At 39.7% G+C, this 18386-nt stretch overlaps 2 protein-coding genes across 5 annotated transcripts in view; both read left to right on the top strand.

Moving 5' to 3' along the window:
• The window catches only part of wu:fb13g09 (multidrug resistance-associated protein 5), a 34946-nt gene extending 21329 nt beyond the window's left edge, over nt 1-13617 (top strand). For 3 of the 4 annotated variants that reach the window (XM_025063085.1, XM_025063086.1, XM_025063084.1), the window contains 14 exons: nt 268-452; nt 810-962; nt 2883-3012; nt 3322-3475; nt 5588-5716; nt 5821-6007; nt 8259-8348; nt 9364-9556; nt 9683-9842; nt 10412-10490; nt 10572-10685; nt 10986-11150; nt 11883-12653; nt 12692-13617. In XM_025063085.1, the coding sequence (XP_024918853.1) occupies nt 268-452; nt 810-962; nt 2883-3012; nt 3322-3475; nt 5588-5716; nt 5821-6007; nt 8259-8348; nt 9364-9556; nt 9683-9842; nt 10412-10490; nt 10572-10685; nt 10986-11150; nt 11883-11975 (1832 nt within the window). In that variant the 3' untranslated portion in view covers nt 11976-12653; nt 12692-13617. Of the gene's footprint in view, nt 1-267; nt 453-809; nt 963-2882; nt 3013-3321; nt 3476-5587; nt 5717-5820; nt 6008-8258; nt 8349-9363; nt 9624-9663; nt 9843-10411; nt 10491-10571; nt 10686-10985; nt 11151-11882; nt 12654-12691 lie in introns of those variants that run through there. The other variant, XM_025063087.1, reaches the window with a different exon arrangement.
• Nucleotides 13618-14430: 813 nt separating this feature from the next.
• med12 (mediator complex subunit 12) overlaps nt 14431-18386 on the top strand; it is a 27054-nt gene continuing 23098 nt past the window's right edge. The window contains 4 exon segments of the mRNA XM_017039358.2: nt 14431-14524; nt 15187-15338; nt 17550-17654; nt 17759-17950. Coding sequence (XP_016894847.1) covers nt 15237-15338; nt 17550-17654; nt 17759-17950 — 399 coding nt within the window. The 5' untranslated portion in view covers nt 14431-14524; nt 15187-15236.

The following is an 18386-nucleotide window of genomic DNA, read 5'->3' as shown; positions in this document are numbered from 1 at the left end:
ATACAATATAATACAAAATATTGCAAATGACTGACTGGTAAATGATCCATATGAACCAAAGACTCTAAATGTGTGGAAAGTAAAGTTCAACCAAACCCATTAAAACAGACATCTGGTTAAAGCAATTTTCTTCCTTCATCATGCTCACAAAAATGAATGGAAAAAAGTTGTGGAAAACCTGACACTAGTCTAAACCAGACCAGACTAGACGAGATCAGAAACCAACACAACACCAGATAACCTAACCCGTGATTTTCCCTCCTTCAGAGAAACTGATGAAAGCAGAAGAAAAGGGCTGTGGAGCCGTGTCCTGGTCGGTGTACCTGGCCTACATCAGAGCAGCAGGGGGTCCGCTGGTCTTCTTCATCAACCTCTTCCTCTTCCTGTCCACTACCGGAAGTGTGGCCTTTAGCAACTGGTGGCTGAGCAACTGGATCAGACAGGGCAGCGGGGTGAGTCCTGACAGCTTTTTTCTCTCCCGTCCCGTGTAGTAAAAGAACAGCGAACAACGCTTCGGTGAACAGAAATGCTGTAGGAGGCAGCCTTAAACTGAAGGTGTGTGTGTGTGTGTGTGATTAGAGAGAGTAACGACAGTACGGTGAACTTAATTAAAAACAAGGAAACAGATGTGCAGCTGAGGAGAAATGTGCTCAGAATAGCAAACATCATCCGTTTGACTGATTTTTCAGTAGCGACCTTCTGTGTGTGGTTTGTTTTTTTTTTTTTTTTTCTCCTAATGATCGCTAAAGAAATGATTTTTGTGTGTGTGTGCTGTGTCTTTTGTGACTTTTTGCTCCAACTGCCCTCAGAACATGTCATTGATCGCTGAGAATGAAACCACGGTGATCCACGGCAACAGCATGAAACACAACCCACACGTTCACTACTATTCTACAGTCTACGTCATATCAATGGGAGCTGCCCTGCTGCTGAAGACCATCAGAGGTCTGGTCTTTGTTAAGGTAAGACTGGGGGGGGGTTTGATGAGGGACAGTTTAGCTTTCAAACTGCAGACTTAAAATACTATTTAAAAAAATACTTATATGATCCAAAATAGCTAGGTCTTAGTCACAAAGTTGACTAATAATATGAAGAGTTTCGCTAAAGCTGGTTTAGCTAGACTGAGGTTAGCCAAAAATCACTAGCTAAATATGAAAAATAAAACAGGAATTAGTCGAATTTTGATAAAGAAATTGATAACTGAGTTGGCTGCGTGTGATAAGGTAAACAAATTAAGTAAATGTCAGCCTGACAGTCAAGGACAAAAAAAATATAAATTGAAGCTAATGGCTAGCAGAATATTTTAAAATGATCCAACTGTGAAACAATATTAGCAATATCATTCAGTGAAAAAAAAAATAATTCTAAGATATCTTTTGCACCAGGTTACAAAAAGTTGTCTGAGAAACGTTATTTTATACTTTATTTTATGACTTAAAACCGAAGTTTGTAAACCGTGCACACAGGAGTTGCTGGTCTGCTGCTGCCTCGTGTGGTCAGTTTCAGTCATTGAGGTCATTCAGAACGAATGCACTTAAATAAGTCACATAAATGACATTTGAACTTGGATGAAACAACAACTCCTGCTTACATGTGATATAAAATAGCAGTTTATTACGTCCTAGGGATCTAACTTTCAAAAAAAAAAAATTCTTTTTTTTTTTAATTTAATATTATTTGAGGCCTCAGGGCCAGTTCCATTCATCTGACCACGAACAGATTTTATCTACAGACTGGCACGAGATTAATGTGTGAATCAGGGTCAAATATTAGCTGGAGATCAGGGACAAAATGACAGGGAAATAAGTGAAATCTCCATGACCAGAGCTTTAAATGACCATGGTTTAAAGTTTCTTTGTTGAACATGTTATTTGAAAAAGCTATAACAACTAAGGCAGGGGTGTCAAACATACGGTCCGTGGCCCAAAACCGGCCCGCTAAAAGAATTTTGAAAATAAAAAAAATATGCAAACACTGTTCAGGAAAAATTATATTTCATTAAATATAAATGATAAGAAATGTCTACTGTACTTTAACTTATTTGTATTAAAACAATGAAGAAAAATTACTTATTGTTATTTAGAGTTAATTATGTTGTGATTGTACTGGTCCAGCCCAGTCCTTGTGAACCAGAATAAGTTTGACACCCCTGATCTAAGGTGGCTTAAAGTTTACCAACAGGTGAGCAAAATAAGGCAGAGAGTGATAATTGTTAGCTAAACGGTCGCTAAATAGTTCAAAATTAGATCGACAAAAGAATAGCACTGAAATAATGGAAGTCTGTGTCAAAAAGTTTCAGTTAAGGCTAAGAGTAACGAAGCAAAAAAAAAAAAAAAATTAAAAAGATAGCTTGATGTCAGTGTGTTAAATATTAGCAAAGACAAATCGAACGTCCCTCTGTCTGTCCTCCCTCAACAAAGGCATCTAAAAGTTAGCCGGGAAATATGTTGACACGACAAATGTTAGCTGATAGACAAAGATTAGGATTTTGGGTTTGTCCCCCGTGTCTGCCAATGTCACTCAGGCCGTTTGTCTTCTGTCTCAGTCCTAACCCGTCCTGATGTTTTGTCACCGAGGTCACCTCCTCCGTCTGAGGACATGACCCGGCGGAATTAAGTCATTTCCTCAGACGTGGCTAATCTTCTTTACCTCCAGCTGTGATGAGATCAGTGGGAGTGTTAAATATTCCATTATTAGATGCCATTTGTTCTCTGCTGCCACTTGTCATTTCTGTCCAGCTGCTGAGACGTCTCCAGAGCTCCGGGTCGTGATCTGCGTGTCGGCTTATCACAAGCTCGTTACGCATGAAGTTTTGACAGGCAGAAAACATCGGAGAGGCTCACAGTCGTGGCTCACAGTTCTCTTTTTGTGTCTGTTTCAAGTGCACCATGAAGGCAGCGTCGACGCTCCATGACCGCCTCTTCCACCGACTCCTCCTCAGCCCAATGCACTTTTTTGACACCACACCTCTGGGTCGAATCCTGACCCGCTTCTCAAGAGACATGGATGAAGGTGAGGATGGGGTTTTTAACCACTGTAGAGACTTGGTTCAATTATTGTGGCCCAAAAGAAAACATCATCTTTAATCATCAACAGTTGAAAAGGTAGCACCGTATTTTCCGGACTATAAGTCGCACCAGCCAAAAAATGCATAGTGAAAAAAAAAACATAACTAAGTCACTTCAGAGTATAAGTTGCACCAGTCAGCTAAAGTGCCATCTAGTGGCTGGCAGGGTGATTTATTTCATTTTTGTTTCTTTACATTTAGCTCCAGAACTTTACTATGTTTTGACCAACCTGGGTTTTGCTTCTCTCGCACAGTGGACGTGCGTCTGACCATGCAGGCCGAGATGCTCCTCCAGAACCTCACTCTCGTCCTGTTTTGTTTGGGTATGGTCGGCATCATCTTTCCCTGGTTCCTCGTATCCATCGTGCCGCTGGGAATTTTCCTCTGTGTCGTCAATCGTGTGTCCAGGTGAGATCACTCAGTTCATGTTTACTAAAACGCTAATTCCACGTTGCGTCCAAACCCGATCTTCTAACCTGATAATCAGCAGCACTTTTATGTGGTCTTATTAAGAAATCTGGAACGACAGAACGGTTCTGACTCGACTCTTGACTCACCGATCGTTGATTGAACAAGTGCTCGATAACGTTCCGTCAGCTGATGATTTTCACGTTAGTCGCCTTCAGTAAAGAGGGACAGGAGACGGCGGAAAGATGATCAGCGATAATCCTCCTCTTATTGGAGATCGATCGGCTTCTCGTGGCTTTTCTCTTATGTTAAGCGTCTCGGTGTTGTTGCCGCTGACTCTCTGCTTTTAGTCATTATTTACGGTTTTTGCCGTGATGTGTGCAATAAAAGTGTGAATCCGCTGAGGGGGGAGTAAGAGCCTGCAGGTATCCGGGGAAATAAATGCAGGGTGTAGTTATTTCCTGCGTCTGATAGATAAGGAAACGGGAGCACTCGTATTATTGTTTTTTTTTGTTTGTTTTTTTTTAGATTGAGAGATATAAAACAGACTGTATGGCAGCGTGTTGTTTTATGAATAGAATACATATGTGCTCATGCCGTTTTAGACCATGATGTGATATTGTGTGTCGAGAAAAGGCAGAGGAATGAAAAATAAATTAGGGAAATGGAAAAAACATTTTAATGCTGTATTATATAATGCAATTATTGAATTCAAAGATCGAGTTAATGCTTGAGTTAAAAACTCAAAGTTAAGCTAATTCATTTAAAGTTTAGAATTTGCATTCCCATTACTAGAGTCAGTACCTGGAGCTTGAAACGATAACAGGTACTTTGCATTCTTATCAAAAGAACTAGTTCCGCGACCTAAGATCAGTAACTGGAACTGTTAGCATTCACTTATGCTAAGTAAATTAAAAAATAAATAAACTGAACTAAGTATAAGTTAGTATAATTCTATAGTTTAAAGGCATAAACTAACATAAATTATCATTGTTCATCTAAAAGACCTGGCATAGAAACAGCAGTGTAGTTAGCTAAAGATGCTAATGGAGGTGACTTAACGTTATAAAACGGTTACATTTTTCTTTCTTTGAATTATTGAAACGGCTGTAGTCAACTATCTTTACAGCGTAACTTTTACACAACCGATTCTGCGGTAAGCACAGCAGCATCGCAGTTTAAAAGACCGTGAAGATTCCCAGTTGTTAGCGAAAAAGTGGTTCCAGTGCTAAGGCCTTCGTGATGACGACGACGACGACGGCGACGATGATGATGTTTTGAAAAACAAATATGAGCTGGTGTTCCCGACAATGTCACTGTGTCAAAGGATATTTATGGCTGTAGCATCAAAGATGAAATTGGGCCCTGCTAAAGCAGCCCATATTGAATTGTGAAATGAAAAGGCCCGGTGGCGTAAACATGTTTGTCTGCGCCGCAGCCCCGCAGCAGCGGCGGCAACAGCAGAGTAGAGGAGCAGAGAGGGGGAAGAAGAAGAAGAAGAAGTGCCGCCTTACTTCCCCAGCTCGCTCACTCTCACCTCTCAGCTCTTATGAGGGGGAAAAAAAAACCAAATGATTCATGAGAGACTTGTCATTCACATGCAGCATACATTCTGTCCCGGAGTTTAAAAGTGGAGCGAAAGATGCCTCACCTTTGGCAAACAAACCTCTCTGTCTCTGTCTCTGTTTGTATTTGCAACACTAACTCATGGAGGATGAGTCTGTTTGTCAGGAACTGCTCGGGGTTTCTGTACTGAAAATGAAAAAAAAAAGTCTGATAATACAAAACATCTCAACACCTAAAATAACAGGATGTGTCTTATCACCGATCCGAACTTGGAACAGTATTAGAACATGTTTGTTTTCACTGACTGAACTAGAACAAATAGGAAACGTTTGTATTACTACAATCAGGAACCAACCATAAGAGCTGATTATAGTAACCTAATTAGCGTTTAAACCAGAAGAACTAGTTCCAGGAACAACAGACAGTGCCACTATATATAATTATCATCACAATATGTATGTGTCATTAAATAACCTTCATCTCGTATAACAACACACTGTACTGGCTGCTGCGGAAGCTCTAATGCAGACAACTGTCTCTGTCCAGGGTGCTGATTCGAGAGCTCAAGCGGCTGGAAAACATCAGCCAGTCACCCTTTACCTCCCACATCACCAGCACTCTCCAGGGTCTGTCCACCATCCATGCCTATGGCCGAGGTCAGGACTTCCTGCAGAGGTGCGTGAGGCAGGATTTACACCTCAGTATGCGACCCAGCCCTGACCGTGTCGGCTCCGTCTCCGTCTCCATCTCCGTCTCCATCTGCCTCTTTGTTTTTCCAGGTATCAGGAGTTGCTGGACACGAACCAGGCGTCTAACTACCTCTTCAGTTGTGCTATGCGCTGGTTGGCTGTTCGTCTGGATCTCATCAGCATCTCCCTGATCACTGCTGTGGCTCTTCTCATTGTCTTCATGCACAATCAGATTCCCGCTGCGTACGCAGGCCTGGCCATCTCATACGCCGTGCAGGTTTGTAAATGGACTGAATGTCAAACGTGTCCATTTCTTTCTGGGAATAGAGCCACTGAAAACAGTGATGCCCTTTTTTTTTTTTTTTTTTTTACCGTACCGATAGTATTTTCATTTGTGTACTGAACAACACCTAGTATTAGTATCAATATGTAATTAAGTAGAAGACAGTATTATTTACATTCCAAAAACCAAACTGACGTAGCTCGATTTTCGAGGTGAGTCAGCACTCGCGTACGGTAGACGAGTGCCCATGTCACTGATCTACGCTAACACAGTGGTCACGTCATAATCACGGACATTAAAACATCGGAAGACTCTGACTTACACCTCGGAGACGAGATGAAGGGTAAAAAGTTCCCACCAAAACAACATACAAACACATAACAAAAAGTCTTTAAAAGGACAGTGTCGTCAGGAAGAGGAAAAGAAAAGGCCTGAAAATGCGGTGATGTTTTAAATCGAACTTGACCAGCTGAACAGAAAGTGAGCAGAGCTTTTACACCAGTGGTGCGCTTCAGTTGAAAACAATGTCTCCTGTGAACAATGTATGGGAATTATATTGAGCAGCACTGTAAACAAATTAACACACACACACATGATGTTGTGAGTCTCAACAGAAACTGACTCGATGCGGTTTGAACTCTTTGGCTTTAGGTGTTTTGGGTTAATTGCTTCATTAGTGAAAGAACAAATAATACTGATTACACATACACCGAGCCTAACTAAGATAAATGACATGTAAAAGTCATGCTTAAAGGCTAAAATGCTAAAATGCCTATGCCATCTATTGGGGAAACATGGGTATTGCAGGGAAAAGGCAGAAGTGTTATGATATTAGAAATTATATAATTTGGAAAAGTCTAGCGGGCCGGATTAAAAAGCTGAACGGGCCACGTCCGGCCCTTGGGCCAAACTCATGCATAAAGGATAATTAGCTAAAATGCTTTTATCATTTACTACGCCATCTATTGGGGAAACATGGGTATTGCAGGGAAAAGGCAGAAGTGTTATGATATTAGAAATTATATAATTTGGAAAAGTTTGGCGGGCCGGATTAAAAATCTGAACGGGCCGCGTCCGGCCCCCGGGCCTTAGTTTGCCCAGGCCTGGTGTAGCTGTTTGATGTTTATAGCTGTTACCAAGTATCAGGTTACTGTCAAGCAATTTTCAAACCAAATTCCTAGCAGGACTTTCCAACATCACACAGCTTCATCACGAGACTTTCAAGAATATTTTTAGATCTGTCCAGAATATTCCAGACCCCTGTTTGTCCACAAATGTGAGCAGTGGCGCAGAGAAACACACGTATATATACACAGTCGGCTTCAGGAATCTGTCGTCTTAGTCTGCAGACAGGACGGTACGTTTTCCAAAGTGAAGCCTCTTTTGATCACCGGCTGCCGTAAAAGTTGTCTTTAAAATGATAATGTACCGTGTGCAGCCGGAGAAGTCATTTTGGTTTGTCATGGATTTATTTTCTAAGGAGCAGCAGAAAAGAACTCAGACTGCAGCCGAAAGTGGAACCGTAGCAAACACTTTTTAAGGCTGAGTAAGTCTCAAAGACTGAAATAGACTGAATCAATATGATCTAACTTGCAGCATTAAGGCGGAAAAAGAAGAAAAAAAAAAACGCAAATGCAGCACTGTGGCGCTGCCTCATTTAAAAACGATCCCTTTGTTGAACATCAGGGATCGTTACGATACACGCGACTCACAATATGATAATATCACGATTTTTTTTTTTTTTTTTTTGGACAAGTAAATACAACAGTCCTTTAATTGAAGGAACTATGCAAAAATACTAATACCAACTGAAATGGTCTTGATACTGGGGGTCGTCGACTTGCGTTAGAATCCCATTGCATTCCTACTTGTGTCACTCAGCTACGCTAACGCAGCGGTAACATCATAATTTAGGACAAAAAAAACACAAACGAACGCGAACTAGTTGGCGAGTTTTAACGCTCGACGTGAAAATGATAGAGCAACTTTCTTAATAAATTTAGGCGACATAGATGGGGTTATGTACCGTAGGTCGAGGACGTCGTAAACCAAGGACTCCCTGAATTTTGAGTGTTAATACTCCTATTGGTACACAGTACTGTCAAGTATATAAATCCAAGTATTGATACTTGTGCTAAGGACCATTGCTGCTAGCTGCGTGCTGTGGAGCTAACAGTCTATATCTGGGGACAGATTTTTTTTTTGAATGAACTAAGTACAAAATGATTTTGTCTTCCGTCCACAGCTGACCGGTCTATTTCAGTTCACCGTGCGTCTGCTCACAGAGACTGAAGCTCGTTTTACCTCAGTGGAGCGAATCAATCACTACGTCAAGGTAAGAGCATTGATCAGAGTCAGGGAATGTTTCCTTATTACGGTACTGTGTGTTTTATTCTGATGGTTATTTTTCTGGACTCACTCTAAGTGAAGACGTTTTGGCGATGACGTTTGCTAATTGTTAGCTTTATCCCGCCTGAGGCCTACACAGAGCTGTTCTTAAGGTGTTTATCAGTTGTTTATTGGAAAACTTTTGATCACGGTGCGTTCAAATTGCGGTGACATCTCAAGAAGGTGTGGCTAACGGTAGGGAAGCTAAAGTTGTGGCAAATGTAAGTCAAGCTAAAAGATGTGTCTTAATGCTGTGGCTAACATTAGTCAAGTCAAGCCAAAGGATGCAGTTATCATTAGTAAAGTTGTGGTTGACATAAGTCAAGCTAATAGGTGTGGCTAATGTCTATTAAGCTAAAACTTAGCCAGCGTTGGTTGAACTAAAGTTGCGACTAAAGCTAGTAAAGTAAAGTGAATGGTTAGTTACAGCTAAAGCTGTGGCTAAAATAACGCAAGCTAAAAGTTGTGACGTACGTATTACAAGCTAAAGATGGTATCACTACTGAGAAATATCGTCAGTTCATAATTTCACCAAAATTTTAAGGTCAAGGGGGGGGTAATGTGTGTTTTGTCCTAATGTTCTAGTGAGACAGAACCTCATTTCCGAGTTCCTGGTTTCTGGACTAACTCCAAATTCAGACATTTTGTTTGATCATTTTTAGCTGAACAGTTGTTGTTTAGAATAGACGTTTCTGCAGCGTTTTAACATGCGGTACTTTTTGTGGTGTACTCACAGTGTAATACACACAAACGCAGCCGTATGTGAGCTGTGAGCTCCATCTTCACACTCTGGAGAACATTTTCTCATTGCCGTCAAACCAAGGAAACGAGTTCTTAAAAAAAAAAAAGTCATTCACTTTCTCTTTTTTACTAATCTCACAGTGGGACACTCACCGAGTATCAGTCTGAGGACTGTTTTCTCCTCACAGATTTATAGATTAAGGTTGGCTTCTTTATTACAGACTCTGGAGAGTGAAGGCGTACAGCCGAATCCTGACGTCGACGCTCCTGCCCCCTGCTGGCCTCAGCATGGGAAGATCACCTTCCAGAATGTGGAGATGCGTTACCGAGAGGATCTGCCGCTCGTTCTAAAGGACCTGTCTTTCACTGTGCAGCCCGAGGAGACCATTGGCATCGTGGGTCGTACAGGATCAGGTCTGAGCTGACGGGGTTTTTCTGTTCAACAGCTGCTGCTGCAGCAGCTTTCTGGCGTGTGTCTCACATTTTTCTGTTCAGCAGCAGCTTTCTGGCGTGTGTCTCACACTCATTTGTTGTCTTTAGGGAAGTCATCTCTGGGCGTAGCACTCTTCCGACTGGTGGAATTGGCAGGAGGCTCCATCAGCATCGACGGGATCAATACCGCACACATCGGTCTGTACGACTTAAGAAGGAAACTGGCTCTCATTCCTCAGGAGCCCGTGCTCTTCATTGGCACCATCAGGTAAACGTCAGAGGTCTGCCGTCAAATTTAAAGACAGGACTTAAAAAACGTTAAAGGTGTGGCTAACTGTAGTAAAGCTAAAGTTGTATGGCAATGTACGGCAAGCTAAAAGAGGTATCATAACATCAGTTAAACCGATCCTGTGGTTAGAATTAGTCAAGTCAAGCTAAAGGTTATCGTTAGGTAAGTAAGGTAAGGTTGCGGTTAGCATAAGCCGAGCTAAATGGTGTGGCTAATAGACATTAGCCAAGCTATTAATCAAGCTAAGAAGCTGTAGCCAACGTTAGTTAGGCTAAAGTTGTGGCTAATGTTGGTAAAGCAAATGACATGGTTAGTTAAGCTAGAGCTGTGGCTAAAATAATTCAAGCTAAATATTCCGGCGTACATATTACAAGCTAAGGATGGTATCGGTACAAAAAAGTATTGTGAGTTCATCATTTCACAAATTTGTTCAGAATAATCTTTTCTAAATTCCGTTGTTTTTTTTCTGATATCCAATCATTAATACAGTTGTGGTTTTTTTTTTTTTTTTTTTCTACAGTTAAATGTGTTTTTTTTTTCTTCTCTAGGACCAACCTGGATCCGTGGGATCAGTTCTCCGACTCTCAGATTTGGGAAGCCCTGGAGAAGACGCATATCAAAGAAATGGTACGTGACAGCTTTTCAGATGATACAATTCAAGCCGCATTTGTTCTCTCACATGTGAATAACTCCCGTTCTTGTCTTCAGGTGAACAACCTCCCCCACTCTCTTCACTCGGAGGTGACGGAGAACGGGGAGAATTTCTCCGTGGGGGAACGGCAGCTGCTGTGTGTGGCCAGAGCTCTGCTTAGAAACAGCAAGGTCTGCTGCTACTCTGATTCACATGTCCTTATCCCCGTGACTTGGGGTGTTGATGTTGAACTGCTGTTCCAATCAAGAGAGCCAGCTTCCTGATCAATCAGTGTCCCTTTATGTGATAACACTGACACCTGCTGGTATCAATTCACATCATGCAGCAGCGTACACATGATTATAAAAACATCAATGTTTTATGGTGTCCCATTTATCATGTTGTTACGGGTCTTTGGCTTATTGATATTGTTATCAATTATTTTTTAATAATTTGTTTATGTTCCCACATTTCCTTTTCCTTTTTTTAAGGTTCTTATTCTGGATGAGGCGACGGCTGCCATCGACACAGAGACAGATCGACTCATCCAGGAAACCATCCGGCGTGAGTTCGGAGGCTGCACCACTCTCATCATCGCCCATCGTCTCAACACTGTGATGGGCTGCAACAGGGTCATGGTTCTGGACAACGGCCAGGTCTGTGGTCAACACACACACACACACACCATTAGAGAGACTCTGTAAGGAGGTGTTGGACTGGAAGAGTTAACAACAACAGCAGTAGTTGTATATGTTTTGAACGACCACAGTTTTTGTTAGAATCAAAATGATACCATGGTTGAAAGTAAGACAATAATGATTGAATAAAGAAACAACCAAACATTAAACATATATTTTTGATTCCCTTGTTTAATCCATGACTGTGTAGCTAAAGATTGAATAAAGAAACAACCAAACAGTGAACATATATTTTTGATTCCCTTGTTTAATACTTTGCCTTTTAGGCTGTTAAAAAAAACGTAGCAAAAAGCTAGTTAGCCTAATGCAAAAAGAGCTAAATTGAATTGGAATATTAGAATGGTTTCTAGAAATTTCTAAATTTATCAAAATGAAGCATTAACTAGAATTGTCCATAATTTAGCAACAATAGGATTTAACTAGAGAAATAGAACTATTTGCTGCTAATTTTAAAAAAAAGATATTAGCCAAGTATTAAAGAAAAGTTACCAAATAGAATGACAGTCTAAGTAGGTAGCTAAGGGTTAGCCACAAAATAGATAAACATCCAGCTCTAATTTGACAGCAAAAAACATATTTTTTTTAATTTATCTCCGGTTACCTTGTTGACCCTTACACATTGTATCGTTGAGGCACGGCTTATGTGATATTTCTGTCTTTTATTGAAATGCTCTCATTTCTTCTTCACAGATTGTAGAGTTTGACAGCCCTTCTGCTCTCCTGGCGAATGAAAACTCCACATTCAGGTCCATGATCCAAGCCTCAGAAAACCAAAGCAGATAAAAAAAAAGGAGGAGCTCAAGATTTGGGATGTTTGGGATGTTAGCTCTGTGTGGCCAATATTGAGCGAAACGCCTGAATAACACTCCAAGGAAAGAAAATCTCAGCAGTTATCTCAAGCCTTGCTGTGGTGTGAAGGTGACACATTTCTGGTCACTTTCACACTAAAGATCCCGGGAACAGGTTTCTTTAGATTTAACAATGCAGAGAAAAGAAAAAAAGAATGCTTCCTGTCCTTCAACGCAATGTCATGCCAGTCAGACTCTGGCTAATGCACTTTATTGTTTTACTGGGCTCTTGGAAGGAAAGGGTGCTTCCTTATTCCATAAAGAGATAGCATTTTTTTAGTTGTTTTATGTCTGTAAGGACAGCCTCACAGAGAGAGAGAGAGAGAGTGATGTTGATCTGATTTAGCATTTTACACATGGTACATAGGAACATGGATGCTTGTATTTATTGTATAATAATCTAAGGTACATCATACAGTATAGTTAGGAAAAAGAAGCCATCTTGGGCTTTCTCTGTCAGGAGAACTCCCTCACTTTGAATACTCACATTCAAAGGAATTGTCATTTTTAGATCGCCTCAGTGGACACTGGTGGGAACAAGCTACTCTTAAGCTATGTTTCAATAACACGTCTTCAGTTCAAAGTTCACTGACATGTCCACTTTTTGTGCAAGGTTTTACAGTTCACTGTCATGTCCACTTTTTGTGCAAGGTTTTACAATTGTCTTTGGCTAACATTGGATATTTCCTCTGCTCAGTTTTAGCTTTATTTATTTCTGTTCACATTTTAGCCTGTTTTGGAAGCGCCGTCGCAGCTTTACCTATGCCATTTTGTTGACTGTTGGACTTCCAGAAACCATTTTATAATTTATTTTCACTTCACGATTGTGCACAGAGTCAGTAGCTATGGTTAAGCTTTTTAATAATGAAAGTACTGTACTGTTTCCTCGAAATCCAAATGCTGGAGTTAAAACCCTGCACATTTTTCACTGCAGCAATGTAGCAACTTCAGTTAAGGTTTCAAACCGCAGACCAAGACGGAACATCAGGATGTTTGTTCTTCGAAGTCTAGTGTCGTACACTTTTGCCTTATAATAATAAATCGAGGGCTGAACAATCGCAAAGAGTGCAATATCAACGTTGCCTTCGTTAACTTGAGCTTATTTTGTATTTTATTACGCCAAGGTTGTTTTTAATTCTAATACAATATAGAACATATTTTTGTATATGCTGATGATGTCCCGTTTTGTATTAACATATCTTAATTTTCAACTGTGAAGGTTTTTCATGGCACCAAAGAGCTACACTGGTTTAGCAAAACATACCTTGTTAGAAATGTAAGACTAAGTAAAAAGTTTTGTGCGTGATTTTCACCATTTTTCTTTTTCCCAGAATCCAAAAACATATATAATCCAAATCTTTTCAATTAGGTGATATACCGTCACGCTATGGTTTATAAAAACCCCTATGTCTATGTTTAATTTATTATGTGTCTCATTGTTATTATTTTCTTTATACGCATTTCTGACTGGGAACTGAAAATGAATATTTGTATTTTACTTTTTTTTCTCCTGTTAGTCATGTTTTTTTAAATTGTGGAGACAAATCAATAAAAGTACAATTTAAAAAAAAAAAAAAGTGTTTTTAGATTTTGTTTAATTTTGGAACACATGCTCAAAGTTCCTCAGTGGTAACTTGGCAGCTGTTGGGACTCGAACCTGACACTCTCCGGACTCAGGTCTGCTTCCTTAACCACCAATCCACCACTACCTTTTTTTTCAGGAAAGGAAAGCTGATCAAAGGACAAAATTTAACTGCCATAACTACAGCTACAGTGAAACTGAATTTAATTCTTATTTAACATTGATGTCCAAGAACAGTGATGATGACGTATCACATCTGGAAATTGAAAGGACACAAAAATGAACCTCCTGATTATGACATTTTGTTTGCTGGTAGTCTCATCATATGGTATAAGACACCATATGATGACACTACCAGCAAAGAAAATGTCATAATGTCTGTCACTTTTTTTTTTTTTTTTTGTAAAAGTGACAATATAAAAATGAAACCAAAGCTTTTTGGATTGACCCTCCTGTTACCCTCAACTTTTCAAACATCATCCTTGGGGTCAGCCATTTACATCTCAAGAAAAAGGATTATAATTCAAAATATGACCCAATTTTTTGCATCAGGTATTTCAGGTTTCTTTGTTATTGCCATCAAAAAAGCCAATATAACAGCCCTCCCCCTAACCCCTGAGTCTCCTCCCCTAAAATTTGGTAGATAGAATACAGTAAAACTATTCCCAAAAAGACAATAGAACATTAGGAACCTGAATTAGCAAATTAGCAAAACAAAATAAAAGGATAATAGGAGGGTTAAAGTGTGACAACAAAGTCACTTTTACACTAAAGTACGTTTCACCTGAAGCTGTGGTATAACTAAAAGGTTATACCACAAAGGTAGGATAAATAACTACGCTGGAAGTCGCTGACAGTGCTGATGTCATGAAGCTAAAAGCTGGCGGTTATTTCACTACAAGGTGTGGCTAACATCACTGCTGTATGATATTGATATTGATGCTAAGAGACTTAGCAAATGACCCCTGATGTGAACAGCTAAAATGAGAAAATTGGCCTTGTGTTTGTTGACTTAGCTGAAAGGCTTGGCTCAGCAATTCATCAAAGTAAAACAAATATATACTTTCGCTGAAAGGAAAAAAGACAAAGCCATCAGGGGTTTCTAATGATGCTAAAGCAATGGCTTGTATTACCGAACATTAAAGCTGGGACTAATTCCACTGAACATAAAAGTTATACTGTAGCTAGGCAGCTTGAAACAAAATAATTAAGCTGAAGTCCCTGAAGCAAGGTATCACTTTAAAAAATGCTCAAGCTAACATGTTTTATTTTACTGAAGCCAAAGGATTTTGCTAGCAACAAAGTATTGCCTGAGGCTTTAACTTATGTCACAAAAATGTTATTTGTTGGGGCAATTCATAGCCAATTGGTCAAAAAAAAATAAAAAAAATAAAAGTAAACTAAAATATTGAACACTACGAGTGTATTTTATTCTGTTCGTGGTCATGTTGTGGTCCGTGATTGTAATTTTTATTGTGAAGGGTCCACCGGAATTGTGAGCTCATATTTTGAAACCGGGCGGAAGTTTGTGTTTATTTTGAAGGTCTACCGGATGTGTCTGCAGCTTCGCAGCTGTGAAGGAAGAGGAAAAGCTCCGGGCTGTGATGCCGCTGGATGATGGCTGCTTTTGGGATCCTGAGTTACGAACATCGGCCCTTAAAGCGGCCTCGCCTCGGCCCTCCGGACGTGTATCCCCAGGATCCGAAACAAAAAGAGGTTAGTTTCTTGCCCAGAATCTCAAAGTGACCTATTACGGGAGTATTTCAAAGAAAAAGAAGCCAAGCATTAGCTTAGCCTATTTTAGCCTCAGATTAGCTCTGAACGATTTTGGGCCTTGAAATAACAATGAGCAACAGCGAGTTGTCACTTTATAGGCTCGTTGCAGCTCTACAGCTCCTTTTGAAAATAAAAACAGAGATGTTGAAGGTCACTCCTCCAGTGGTCATGTTGAATATTTTGATATAAACCCCCAGAGCTACGGAAAAACAAACAATGAGCAGCTAAACCTAAAGTAAACAGTTTTTCAATATGCACGACTTGTAATTGTTGGTTTTTTTTTGTTTACCTTGACATTTTTGTTAAGTAAAATGCAACCAACAAAAAAAAAATCGAAATAGTTAAAAGCCATTTTGTCCGTTGGTAATAATTTACTACTATGGAGAAATGATGGTACTTCATCATAAACAATAACTGAAATTATAATAAAATTCATTCTTATCAAAAGTGCTTCGAATGCACGTTTATTAACATCAGTTAAGGAGACACTAACACTAGCTTACATTAAACATTGAAGATAACAAAGAATATCAAGGCCGGGCTTATGAATCATCGTACATAATCGTGTGTACAGGTGCCATTGCAATTTTTGTGCCGATTCTTATTACCCTTTTTTTTCTTTTTGTATTTGTGATCTGCCGATACATATTTTTTGTCAATAACGACAGAACTACTGCTGTTCTGTGTTTTATTGGTGACTTTTATTCGGTATAAGGCGGTATTTAGACACTCGGTGGTTACATTTTCTGCTGGCTTCACTCACGCTGACTAATACACGTTTATCAGTTTATGGCTAAATGAATCGCGGTGCACCCCCCTGGTTAGCCTGGACGATATAACTTGTAACTTAAAGAGTTTTCTGGCGTTTAAGTCTCAGATTTTGTTTTTAGTCCAGCGGTGCACCCCCCTGGTTAGCCTGGATGATATAACTTGTAACTTAAAGAGTTTTCTTAACAAAAATAAAAGGACAAACGCCTAACAGAACCGATGTCACAGCAGAAACTCACGTTTTCCAACAACTCTTTCTCTCTCTCTCTCTGCCTTGCTCATTTAATTACTGAACCAAGGCATGTCAGAGAACGACATAGTTTGCAGAACAGGGCGTCACAACAACAAATGGCAATTATTCAAAAACTAACCTAACCTAGACTTTACAATGTACTGCAACTACACTTGAGATGCTCCCAGTGCCTGTTGTTGTCATGGAGACACGTGCAGACTCGACCTGGGGGGCGGGCCTGTCATAATACCATAATACCTGACTTTCAGACCTTTGCAGAGTTAGACAAGATCAGTAGATAAGATGGTTTCATATAAAAGAACTGGCCAATCACAGATAAGCAGAATTGAATAAAATCAACCCTGATCATTGATCAGCTGATCGATGTTCACCCTTAGTTTTGTGTGTTAGCAAATGCATGCTGTAGTCCTTAGAATTTAATTTTCTACTACTCAAAGTTTGTAATTAAATAAAAAAAAATAATTGAAGCTCACAAAGCACAGCAGGGTAATCAGCAAGAAGCGATGTTCAAGTTGTTGTTATTTTGGTTTGAAGAAAACTGACAGTATTTAACCATACAGTTTAAAAAAAATAGTTTATAACAGTTAATGAATTTTGAATGCAAAATAGTGCACAAACATTTAATGTCCGTGATGTTTTCTCAAATTATGTTTCATTAAATATGAAGATTTTCTACTAAACTTGTACTTATTTGCATGAAATCAAAGGAGAAAAACATGGACTTAATGTTATTTATGGCTAATTATGTTATGATTGTACTGGTCCGGCCAACTTGACATCTAATCAGGACGTATGTGGTCCCTGAACCAAAATGAGTTTGACACTCGTGGTCTGTAAAATATAACAGATGACAGACCTGTGTAATGATTGGACAACAAATTGTTTCATAAAGTCTTACACCGAAATGTAATGTTTAAACTAGGAAAAGTCCATGATAGAGACATAGACTGAGACATGACCATTTGGTGAGATGTTGATGTTATACTGTAGCTCAGGTGTTTATTATGGAGAATTTGAGCTAAGTTTGGATTTACATCAATAACTTAATAATTCCATTCATGCTTTAAGGTGATATTTTGGACGTTTAATTTTCTGTGGACATATGTGACTAAAACGTACGTTTGCTGTAGGACGAGTTGACTGCACTGAACGTGAAGCAAGGATTTAACAATCAGCCCGCAGTGTCTGGCGATGAACACGGCAGTGCTAAAAATGTCAACTTCAACCCTTCCAAGGTAAGGACTCTTACTTTGCACTTCCAGCGTCCGCCTCTTTTGCTCGTTTCAATCTGGTTTGATTGACACGTTCCCTCTTTTGCTCCCAATATATATATATATAGATCAGCTCCAACTTCAGCAGCATCATTGCGGAGAAGTCGCGCTACAACACATTCCCGGATACAGGAAAGAGAAAACCACAGGTCAACCAGAAGGATAATTTCTCGTTGGTCACAGCAAGGTCGCAGAGCTCCATCAATAACTGGTTCACTGATTTGGCCGGAACTAAGCCTTTAACTCAACTTGCAAAAAAGGTAATATGACGAATCACAGAAACATCCCTCCCTGAGCAGATGGTTCTACTTGTTATTTTGGTATGGGGTGTTGCTGGAGAATTCTTTATGTTTCTAATTTTTTTTTTTATTTCATGTGGACTTTTCCTTCTGCGCACATCTGAAGCTGTTATTTTTATGATGCATTTTTCATGTATACTGAATGTTGAGTGGCTCCCTTCCTTACGTTCATCTCTGACTGTGATAAATTAAGCATTGACTATTAAAAAAATGGAAACAAACGGTGATGGAAGTGCACTGATGGGCAATAAGGAACTTGAATCAGATTGAGTTTCACACACAATCCTTTGGACCTAATGTCCAGAATTAAAATAAGTGGACCAAATTCGGCAGTGAAACCAGAGTTGTACCAAAAAGATGAACGCTTTCACCTCATATTACACGTAGACATCGAGAC

This window comes from Cynoglossus semilaevis, chromosome 15, assembly GCF_000523025.1.
Source record: "Cynoglossus semilaevis isolate Cse_v1.0 chromosome 15, Cse_v1.0, whole genome shotgun sequence".
Lineage (NCBI taxonomy): Eukaryota > Metazoa > Chordata > Actinopteri > Pleuronectiformes > Cynoglossidae > Cynoglossus > Cynoglossus semilaevis.
This window is presented reverse-complemented; position numbering and strand designations above follow the sequence as displayed.